Raw genomic sequence first — 12,506 nt, forward strand, 5'->3', positions numbered from 1 at the left:
GCCATTGAATAGGCATCAATGCTCTTGATGGGCATCAATAAGGACACTTTTCTGAAACAACCACAGTCTTATGAGCAATAGCATCTCTAAGCAATTAAAATGTTTACCTATTAAAGTCAGATCAGTGTCTGCTTGCATTTCATGCAATACATTTGATGACATGTGTAGCATTACATAATGCATGTATTAGTCAGCACAGGCTGCCATGAGAAAATAACACATACTGAATAGTTAAAACAACAGGAATTTATTTTCTCAAACTTCTGAAGGCTAAAAGTCCAAGATCAACATTGTAGGCAGGTTTGATGTCTCCTAAGGCCTCTCTCATTGGCTTGCAGATGGCCGCCTTCTTGCTGTGTCTTCACATAGCCTTTCCTCTACATAAGTGCATCCCTGATGTCTCTCTCTTCTTAAAACCTCCATTACCTTCTTAAAGCTCCTATCTGTAAATACAGTCCTATTGCGGTTTAGGGTTTCAAGATATGAATGTTGAGGTGAGGACACAATTCAGTCCCTAAGAATGCACAACTGGGAAGTGATTCTACAAGCAAATGTGGTTTTCCTTCCAGAAATTTTTAAGTTAATGTATTTGAAATATTCCTCAAAAAGAACTGTGTTCCAGAATATCAGACTAGAAAAACATCAAGAGTAACATAATATTTGCATTTCTCTGATGGCCAGTGACGATGAGCATTTTTTCATGTGTCTGTTGGCTGCATAAATGTCTTCTTTTGAGAAGTGTCAGTTCATATCCTTTGCCCACTTTTTGATGGGGTTGTTTTTTTCTTGTAAATTTGTTTGAGTTCTTTGTAGATTCTGGATATTAGCTCTTTGTCAGATGAGTAGACTGCAAAAATTTTCTCCCATTCTGTAGGTTGCCTGTTCACTCTGACGGTAGTTTCTTTTGCTGTACAGAAGCTCTTTAGTTTAATTAGATCTCATTTGTCAATTTTGGCTTTTGTTGCCATTGCTTTTGGTATTTTAGACATGAAGTCCTTGCCCATGCCTATGTCCTGAATGGTATTGCCTAGGTTTTCTTCTAGGGTTTTTATGGTTTTAGGTCTAACATTTAAGTCTTTAATCCATCTTGAATTAATTTTTGTATAAGGTGTAAGGAAGGGATCCAGTTTTGGCTTTCTACATACGGCTAGCCAGTTTTCCCAGCACCATTTATTAAATAGGGAATCTTTTCCCTATTTCTTGTTTTTTGTCAGGTTTGTCAAAGACCAGATGGCTGTAGACGTGTGGTAGTATTTCTGAGGGTTCTGTTCTGTTCTGTTGGTCTATATCTCTGTTTTGGTACCAGTCCCAATGCTGTTTTGGTTGCTGTAGCCGTGTAGTATAGTTTGAAGTCAGGTAGTGTGATGCCTCCAGCTTTATTCTTTTGGCTTAGGACTGTCTTGGCAATGCAGGTTCTTTTTTGGTTCCATATGAGCTTTAAAGTAGTTCTTTCCAATTCTGTGAAGAAAGTCATTGGTAGCTTGATGGGGATGGCATTGAATCTATAAATTACCTTGAGCAGTATGGCTATTTTCACAATATTGATTCTTCCTATCCATGAGCATGGGATGTTCTTCCATTTGTTTGTGTCCTCTTTTATTTCACTGAGCAGTGGTTTGTAGTTCTCCTTGAAGAGGTCCTTCACATCCCTTGTAATTTGGATTCCTAGATACCATCTCACACCAGTTAGAATGGTGATCATTAAAAAGTCAGGCAACAACAGGTGCTGGAGAGGATGTGGAGAAATAGGAACACTTTGACACTGTTGGTGGGACTGTAAACTAGTTCAACCATTGTGGAAGACAGTGTGGCAATTCCTCAAGGATATAGAACTAGAAATACCATTTGACCCAGCCATCCCATTACTGGGTATATACCTAAACGATTATAAATCATGCTGCTATAAAGACACATGCACACGTATGTTTACTGCGGCACTATTCACAATAGTAAAGGCTTGGAACCAACACAAATCTCCATCAATGATAGACTGGATTAAGAATATGTGGCACATATGTACCATGGAATACTAGGCAGCCATAAAAAGGATGAGTTTGTGTCCTTTGTGGGAACATGGATGAAGCTGGAAACCATCATTCTCAGCAAACTATCGCAAGGACAAAAAACCGAACACCGCATGTTCTCACTCATGGGTGGGAGTTGAATAATGAGAACACTTAGACACAAGAAGGGAAGCATCACACACCGGGGCCTGTTGTGGGATGGGGGAAGGGGGGAAGGATACCATTAGGAGATATACCTAATGTAAATGACAAGTTAATGGGTGCAGCACACCAACATGGCATATGTATACATATGTAATAAACCTGTACGTTGTGCACATGTACCCTAGAACTTAAAGTATAATAAAAAGAGTAATATAATAAACTGTTACTTATTATTTTATTGTGATAATTCACTGGGACAAAAAAAATGCTTGCATCCCTGATCATTATTCTTTTTGTTTGCAGCCAACAAGAGCTGTTCTAATGGAGCTCTGGTATGTGCCTCCTCTAATAGCTGTATCCCAGCCCACCAGCGCTGTGATGCTTTTGCCGACTGCATGGATTTCCAGCTTGATGAGTCCAGCTGCTCAGGTACCCCATTTCCATTAAAATATTCTTGTGATATGAACCAACAACTTAACCTGCACACAATGAAAATATTAAAACTTGAGGTTCTAAATAATGGCAAGCATGGAATAATTGGATTTCTATTCTTGGTTTGGGGGCAGAAAGTATGTTGACATTAATTGCTACATTTCTAAAAATTATAAACATATAATGAGCTCATGCTAGATCTACATAATGTTTGATAAGAAAAATCAAAGATGTCATTTTAACACAATGTAATTTAAGATTATTAGCATTTAATAATCTCTCCTCTGAAAATTGCTTGGTTTCGCCGGGCACGGTGGCTCAAGCCTGTAATCCCAGCACTTTGGGAGGCCGAGACGGGCGGATCACGAGGTCAGGAGATCGAGACCATCCTGGCTAACACGATGAAACCCCGTCTCTACTAAAAAAATACAGAAAAATTAGCCGGGCGAGGTGGCGGGCGCCTGTAGTCCCAGCTACTCGGGAGGCTGAGGCAGGAGAATGGCGTGAACCCGGGAGGCGGAGCTTGCAGTGAGCTGAGATCTGGCCACAGCACTCCAGCCTGGGCGGCAGAGCGAGACTCCGTCTCAAAAAAAAAAAAAAAAAAAAAAGAAAATTGCTTGGTTTCTATAATAAAGAACCCTATTCAACCTAGTGCTATTGTTTTATTTTTAAATTGTGGTCTTCTTTTGTCCACTTCTTTATAAGAGTTTTCTATTTGCATAATCTAGTTACATATTTAAAACTAAATTTATTAAACCTTAGTTTGACTTCTAAACATTGTTCTTTCTTCTGATCTTGGAACATTTATACAGCATAAGAACTGATGGTATATATATGTCATTATACTTTTATCAAAGCTGCTTTAGAATTTTCTAATTTATTGTAGCCCCTTGTTAACATCTCTCCTGAGTAAATGATTTTTTTATTTCACATAGGTGACATATAAAATTACAGACCATTAAAGGCAATATGATTTTGTCCTAACTAAAGGATAATATAAATTAATGATAGAGATATATTCAGTGAAATTTCCTAAATAAATTGGAAATATTTTATATCAAAACTAGTTAAGAAAATACTCTGTATCTTTCAAGAGAGGAGAACATTATGAGATCTGTGGTAGAAGCATGATAATTGTCATCAAATCACATTGTGAAAAAGTCTTATTTTTGTATAATGCTGGAAGTGAGTACTCACACAGCACTGCATTTTATGAGTGCAAAAGCAAATGAAAAAGTGACCAAATCTGGCCCCATAAAATGTGCAAAGATGGATATTCTTTGTCACTTTTTCTGCACTCAGAATGCATGTACTTCAGATAAGATACCAGTATTATTTTCTTTACAGAAAGTAAGAAAGCCATTACTGAATAGCTCCATTCTTTGACACTAGTAAGAGACAGTATTTATGCCAGACCCACACTTATTTACATAAAGATGAGATTATCTTCAGCATGGTCCTATATGAGCACAAATATAATATGTTATAATTTGTTAGCTTCTTTGATATAGTCTGCTTTTAAAAGTGGGATCAGAAAAACAGAATACTTGTCATTCATACCCAGCAACAGACAATCTGCAGGTAGTACTGTAGAACACATTTTTGTTGTCCGTCTCTTTTCATCAGTCACCAGTCATGTTTACAGTTCGCTTCCAAAGTGTAGGTCATGTTGACACAGCTATTGAGTTAGAGTAAAATAAAGAACTAGTGAAATACAGTTTTCAGAAATAAAATCCCTGTTATATTATGTTTTATCTATTTACATGTTGTATGCTTTTTGGACTGTCAATTAAGTATAATAAAGCCAAGCTTCTTTTTTTTTTTTTTTTTTTTTTTTTTGAGACAGAGTCTCGCTCTGTCACCCAGGCTGGAGTGCAGTGGCGCGATCTCGGCTCACTGCAAGCTCCGCCTCCCGGGTTTTACGCCATTCTCCTGCCTCAGCCTCCCGAGTAGCTGGGACTACAGGCGCCCGCCATCTCGCCCGGCTAGTTTTTTGTATTTTTTTTTTTTTAGTAGAGACGGGGTTTCACCGTGTTAGCCAGGATGGTCTCGATCTCCTGACCTCGTGATCCACCCGTCTCGGCCTCCCAAAGTGCTGGGATTACAGGCTTGAGCCACCGCGCCCGGCCATAAAGCCAAGCTTCTGTTTTAAAGATGTCTTTAAGCCTGATCCACACTAAAGATTTGTCAATGTATATCACACAGTATTCTTTCTTTCCAACATTATATTCTTTTAAGGTCAGGATTTATTAGGCTTTTGTGAACCCAATCTTTACAGTATCCAATAATTCCCATAGTGGTCTCACCATGATCAGAATCTGGCCTCACCCACCCTGAGGTTTAAGTCATAAACAAGAATATTAAGGTTGGGCACTGTATAAATGTTACAGGCTACACATATTTCAATGAATCCTGTTCATGCCTAACTTATATTATAAAAGTATATTATTTTCCAGTTTTGGTTGCTTTGCAACCAGAAGTTATTGGCCAGAATTTGTCTGGCTAAATCTAAACTGAAAGGGTTTTTCTAGTCATTTGCAGTAGTAGAGGTTAATAAAGCTTATGCTAAGGTGAAACTATAATTATGATAATCATTCATTTAAAGAAGAATTAGGAAAGGACACTAAAAATGTAAAATTGTAGGACGGGACATTATAAATATAATAAATACATAAAAACACTGACAATGCTGGTGGTGATGATGATGATGATGATGATATAGCTTAATAAAGTTTCAGAAGTATTTAAAAACCAAACAGAACAAACGCAAATACTTCTCAGGCAAGTACTGTGGAGCTACTTCAAGTTTGTTTGTTATTATTTATTTTTTAATTGACACATCATAATTGTACATATTTATGGGGTACAATTTGACGTTTCAGTGCATATGTTTTGTATAATGATCAAATCAGGGTGGTTAGCTTATCCATCACCTCATGCATTAATTATTTCTTTGTGGTAAGAACGTTGAAGAGCCTCTCTCCTAGCCATTTTGTAATATACAATATCTTAATATTTACCCATTACCCTACTGTGCAATAGAACACCAAAACTTGTTCCTTCTATCTAATAGTAACTTTATACCCATTGGCCAACCTCTGCCTGTCCTTTTCCTCCCCTCTCTAATCACTGGTAAGCACTGTTCTATTCTCTGCTTCTATGATATCAACTTTTGAGGCTTGATAGATTTTCCTGTAGTCCCTGTGCCAGGATTTCAAGATAAAGAGAATAATCTCTTCCCTCTGGGACTTGGTTTGTTGCACAAAATATTTGGGTAGACTCCTAGGGTGTATATATCTCTTCAAACTATGTGCAAATAATCGTGTATATGCATACTTATCTGGGATAGTACATAAATGCCATGTGATTCAAAGGGGTTCATATGCCCACAGCATCAAAAACTGCAAGTAGTTGTAGAAATTCTGAGCTAAATAGCTAATAATTTGACATTTTTACTCTAACAGGCTTTGGAGTCAGAAGACAGGGTTTAGTTCTAGTTCAGATGCTTCTTTGCTATTAACTCAAGTAAGTTATGTGAACCACTTGAGGCCACATTTTCCTCCTCTGCAAAATGAGGATAATTATGGTATATAAGACACAATGTTATGAGGACTAAGTGAGATAACACATGTAAAACTCTTAGGCCAGTCCCTGACACATAGTAGGCCTTATATAAATGGTAGTGGTAATGGTGATTATAACCACAAAGGAAGAAAAGGAAGAGAAGAAGGAGAAGATGGAGAGAGCAATGTCAAGGAAACTAGGTTTCATAGGCAATGCAGATACTCCCCCCAATATGGAAAGATGATTGAGAACAATTATTTAATACCTTATACACACCATTCACTAGTATAAAAATGATAACAAATTTAATTTAACCTTCCTAGCAGTCCTATAAGGAAGTGATATCATACATATTTCTACTTGAAGAATCTTTTTTTTTTTGAGGCGGAGTCTCGCTCTGTCGCCTAGGCTGGAGTGCAGTGGCACGATCTTGGCTCACTGCAAGCTCTGCCTCCTGGGTTCACGCCATTCTCCTGCCTCAGCCTCCTGAGTAGCTGGGACTACAGGCACCCATGACCATGCCCGGCTAATTTTTTTTGTATTTTTAATAGAGACAGGGTTTCACTGTGTTAGTCAGGATGGTCTCGATCTCCTGACCTCATGATCCACCCGCCTCGGCCTCCCAAAATGCTGGGATTACAGGCATGAGCCACCACGCCCGGCCTCTACATGAGGAATCTTATACTTAGAGTACCTAGCTCAAAGTCCCATAACTCTTAAATGACTGAGCCAGGTATCATCAGGGAGCACCAGGATTCATGTGGTATCAATCTTCCCAGAAAACTAGTATATAGCACCTGTCACTTCCCTAGTCTCTATGTACATTAAGGGGGAAAAATGGAGGCTTACTTGCAAATTATTTCTATTTAAGCTTAAAACTTACTATTGTTTTTATATGTGTGTTGCTCTTTGGGAGTCAATGTGAGATACCCAGAATGATATTTCTGTGTAACCAGTTGTCAGTTGTATTGGCCTCCAGACACATATTCGTAATAACCAACACAAAGGGCTACAAGCCAGAGAGACATTGCTGTGGCTAAAGATTGGAAACCTCTGCTAATGGTAATATTGCCCCATAGATTCCCAGTTCCCATATTGGGAATTCTATCTACTTATCTCCTGGAAATACTCAGCCTCTTCATGGCTAATTAGCCATATCCATCTCCTTCCCCGTTTCATTTGCTCTCTGCTGAAAATTGTTTTGAGTAAATCAAAGCTGAAAATACTTTGTGCTGTGTCTTTCTGTATTATGGATAAAGAACCTGGGTCTAAAGCAGACAGTGATAAAATCTTATCACAGAGACAAACTGGGAGTTTTCTGCCCTGCAAAACAACAGGACTCACCTCTGTTTCCAGTGAACATCTGTGTTCTTTGCATTGTGCTCCACTATACAGCACAAAAATGCATGTTTAGATTCACACAGAAGCATTCTGATGTAAAGCAAGCTATGTTTCATTTTCTGTAATCAATTTAAATATGAATGACCCACCCCAAAATGAGCAGCTGTGCTGTACTGTTTGTTTTCTGATACTCTGCAGTCTCCGACACTGTTCTCATTTTTCAATAAAACAAAATCCATATTTGAGGAAGACTGAAATTACACCTAAGATCAAAAATAACCATAAAACAGCTTATCTAACAAGGTTTATACCAATTTGTGCTTTATCATATTGGTGGCTATTGTTCAGTCAAATCAGCAAATTTCTTCTTTGTAAAGGAGACCTCAAGTCTGTTCTGTTCAGTGGAGCATGCCACCCAGTCCTGAGGGAGGGAGCTCCTTACGCTCATCTTCGGCACCTTACTCCCTTGTTTTATGTAATTAGTTAAGGAGGACTAAGGGAGGGCAAGACGGGAAATACATTCCTGGGAAAACAAACTGCTGATTTTTTTTTGAAACCAAAAATGATGCCAGACTCAAGATATATTTCAGTTTTGATCCTAAACTGCAACTTCCCTCCTTCCTTGCTTTCCTCTTTCTTAATGCCTGCTATCCCTTCTCTAGTGTGCAATGACTGCCTTTATTAACCCATTTTCACACTGCTATAAAGGCATACCTGAGAATGGGTAGTTTATTTGAAAAAAAAAAAAAAGAAGAAGAGGTTTAATTGGCTCATGGTTCTGCAGGTTAGACAGGATTCTGCTTCTAAGCTGGCTTCAGGAAACTTATAATCATGATGGAAGGCAAAGGCAAAGCAAGCACATACACATGGCTGGCAGGGGAGGGAGAGAGAAGGGGAAAGTGCTAAATGCTTTCAAACAACCAGATCTCATGAGAACTCCACCATGAGACAGCACTAGGGGGATGGTGCCCAACTATTGGAAACCACTCCCATGATCCAGTCACCTCCCACTAGGTCCCACGTCCAACACTGGGGATCACAGTTTGACATAAGATTTGGATGAGGACACAAAACCAAACGTTATCACTGCTTAACAGTCTACTCTCTCATGCCAGCCTTTCCTTGTTTTACTTCAATACGTATTGCTTACATAAAATTTCTAGTTCTCTATTTTCTCACTTCCTTCATGATTATCATTTCTCTGTTCTAGTAAGTGTTTTCTTTGTCTCTGCTAAGACTGGGCTTATCAAAGACAAGGAACATTATCTATGTGACCCTATAGTACCAGAAACAGTGATTTCAAAATGACTTGAAAAACTCCGAACAGTGATGCTATCTAAAAGGCAGAGAAAAATATCTGAAGAAAAGCCTCAAATCTATATCTCTACTTCGTATTAAATATTTCATCTGAGGTTGAGACCTGCAAATTCCAATGCCCACAGGTCAGGTCACTTCCACTTGGATGCCCCTTATGCACTTAAAGCATAACATTATCTTTTCCTTTAAAAATCTTAATTCCCCATAAATTCCCCTCAGTGAATGAAACCACCAACTAGCCAGTGACCCAGCCAGAAAGGTGGACATTATCCTTGACTCTTCCAAATAGTCACCGAGATGTTTCAATCCTAATATTTAAATATCTCTTGAAAGGTCAACAACTTTCTACCCCCAAACCCATCCTAACCCTTTAATTCAGGCAACCATTATATTTTTGCTAGTTTATTACAAAAAAACTCTTAACGGGGCTCTCAGATTTTAGGCTTGGTCTTTCTGTTGACTTGACGCACTGCAGCCAGAATTCTAACACATGAAACATGGCACTTCCCTTCTTAAAATCTTGGCTGGGCTGATGTGACCCAAAAACTGTGTGTCTCTGACTTTTTTCTACACTATCTTTGTATTATGAGCAGTTCAACCAGACTGGGCTGTCTTCAGTTCCTCAAACATGCTACACCCTCTTCTGCGGCCTCTGGGTCTTTATGCTCACCTTGACACACACACACTACCACTACTGCCCAAATAAATGGCTACCGATTCTCTCCAGAAAGCTTTTTCTTACTCCCCAAATGTGACCAAAGTGCTCTTCTTGGTGTTCCCATCACTCTTAGAACATCCATCCCAATAGAGTAATTTCGTTCTGCATTTTAATGCCACACTCACGTTTATTATTATTATTATTATTATTATTATTATTTTTTGCATCTGGAAGGACAGTAGGAGCAGGGACCATGGTTGTATATCTTTTTAAAGTCAATATTTATTAAACTCATACTATGAACTGGTTGTTCTTCTAACAGTCTCACAAACCTATGTGATAGTTATTATTTGTTAACCTTGTTTACAGAAAGCAAATAGAGGCACAGAGATATTAACTACCTTACCCCATACTACTCAGCTAATAAATTGAGCTGAGATAAGCAGTTGGGCTCCTGTGCCCTCAGTCTTAACAACTATACTAAGATGTCTATATTATTTATTAGTATATTTCCAGTGCCCAGCCCAGTGCCAGACATTTTATGGGTGCTCAGAATATATTTATTCAATTAAAATTAAAGACAGGAAATTTTAATCAAGTGTTGGAGTTAAAGTAACCCACCGAGGGAGGACTGGTATCCTGCAAGAGAGATGTTGAATTATACCCCATAAATATGTACAATTGCAATGTGTCAAGTAAAAACAAAAAGCCTAGGAACAACTTGAGTCTTCACTGAATAGGGGAATTGACAGGCCTTGGTGGATCTAGATGTCTCGTGAGGGTATAAGGAGGAAGTTCATATGAACACAGCATCAGGAACTAAATGTGCTAACCACTCTCCCAGTAGTTACTCTCTGAAGATATTTAGCTTCTTTTTAGCCTGTTAAGTAAACCACCTTTGAAAATAAATGTTCCTGTTAAACTAGAACTAGGGAGTGACACAAGCAGTGAAATAAGAAGACCAGGGACAAACCTGAGTTATACTGACATCGATCACGGATGCAGAGGTAGGACATCTGCATACTCGTAAGTGAGTGACGTATCACAAAAGGCTTTTGCCTGCCGTGACATGAGGACTGTTGTGTAGAACTAGAGAAATGTTTCAGTAAACAAAACACTTTATTGTCATCACAAATATGTCTTGCAGACACATTCTAAATAAACTTCTCCCCAATCCGGGGGAGAAGTTCTAGTGTTCTAAAGCACTGTGAGATGACTATAGTTAACAATAATATATCATACAGTTTCAAATAGTTCCAAGGAGTATACTGAATGTTCTCAACACAAAGAAACAGTAAATTTATAAGATGATGGATATGCCAACTTCCCTGATCCCCTGATCTGGTCACTATACTGTGTGTGTGTGTGTGTGTGTGGTGTGTGTGTGTGTGTGTGTGTGTGTGTGTGTGTGTGTGTATACACACACACAGACTATATATATACACTATAGATATACACACACTATATATATACATATACATACATATACATATATATGTATGTATATGTATATATAGTGTATAGTGACCAGATTTTTTGCTAAAAAATTTTTTTTTTAAATTAAACAAGTAAATAATTTTTTTAAGTCTTCTCTTTTTGTGGATCATTCAGGCATGTGAAGGGCATGAACACATTCAGGGCAGCAGGGGCCAGTGGTCAAGTGTGAAGGGAGTACAGGAAAGTCACCTGCGGGAATTCTTTTGCTTTTTGCAACTGAAAAGGAATTTACTCTCAGAGATTATTAGATTTAATGTCATGACAAATAGTGATATCTTCTCCTCTCTCCTAACACTATTTATAATTAACTGGCATCTTTGTGATGCTTCTTTTTAGAATGTCCATTAAATTACTGCAGAAATGGTGGGACTTGTGTAGTGGAGAAAAATGGTCCTATGTGTCGGTAAGAAGCATTGTTTAATTTTTTTTATGATTTTTTGAAGCTGGCTTACTTATTTTTCTATAGGCTGATATAATAGAGCATCAATCAGTATGTGGTTAGTAAGGTAAAAGTAGTGGATAATGGCACTATTTACATTTATCTGTTTGAATAAGGTAAAGGAATATGTGAGTACATTTCAGAGAAATATGTGTTATTATGATTGTGTATGTTTTTCATAATTTTATATGTGGAACATATAATTTTAATAATACTATTCCTTGCATTTAATATTTCTATCAGGTTTTTAAAAGATTTTTTTCTGATATGAATATCTTTCTATTTCAGATGAACTTTGTGTATTTTCTGTCTTCATTTCAAAGTTCATATTTCTCTTTAACAACAAAGGATGAAATTAATTTATAAATAAAATCATTTGCTTGTGTATGCAGTGGGTATTTATAAGTAAAATTAAGGTATAGATAAGAAATACATTTGCAGACTCAAAGCAAGAGTAAACAAAAATAGGCCTTGTGATTTCTTTGGGGAAATATTTATATTGCATATCAAAGATGGCTTGATTTCTTCTCTCACCCTTTGGGGAATTGTGCAAAATAGTTTCATGAACTCCAAAGGAAATGATGCATGTTTCATTATATTTGTGTTTATGCCTGTATAAGCTAACAGACCAATGGATATATCACTTTCCTTATTAGAAAACTCATTGAAGGTTGCTACTCAAATCATTACAAAACACACAAAGGTATCTGAAAAACAATGATTAATAGTTGTTTGAGTCCTTATTTCTTTCTGAATCAACACACATAATTTAGAAAAAGTAGTTTATTCCTAAAAAAATTTTTAAAATCTACCAATTAAAACAATAGCAAAAATTTTATGATGGACTATATTTAGACACTGCTTTAGTTTAACATTGTTGAAATGTAACTACTACTGAGTTTCTTGAAACTGTTTTCTCTTTCAAATGTTTTAGATAATTTATTTCTCAGCATGTCAACAGAATTATACTTTTCCCCATGTCAGTTTCCATGGAAATTAATTTATCAGAAACTATTACTTGATGGAAAACAGGATACATAATATTAATTTCTAAAATCTTCTGAAAGAAGTTTGAATTATACCATAAATA

At 37.3% G+C, this 12,506-nt stretch overlaps 1 protein-coding gene across 1 annotated transcript in view; it reads left to right on the forward strand.

Annotated features, from left to right (window-relative positions):
• Positions 1 to 12,506, forward strand: part of MALRD1 (MAM and LDL receptor class A domain containing 1) — a 702,910-nt gene that overhangs the window by 579,748 nt on the left and 110,656 nt on the right. The window contains 2 exon segments of the mRNA XM_033209380.1: positions 2,472 to 2,597; positions 11,314 to 11,380. Of these exon segments, the coding sequence (XP_033065271.1) occupies positions 2,472 to 2,597; positions 11,314 to 11,380 (193 nt within the window).

This window comes from Trachypithecus francoisi, unplaced genomic scaffold (genome assembly GCF_009764315.1).
Source record: "Trachypithecus francoisi isolate TF-2019V2 unplaced genomic scaffold, Tfra_2.0 Lachesis_group9, whole genome shotgun sequence".
Lineage (NCBI taxonomy): Eukaryota > Metazoa > Chordata > Mammalia > Primates > Cercopithecidae > Trachypithecus > Trachypithecus francoisi.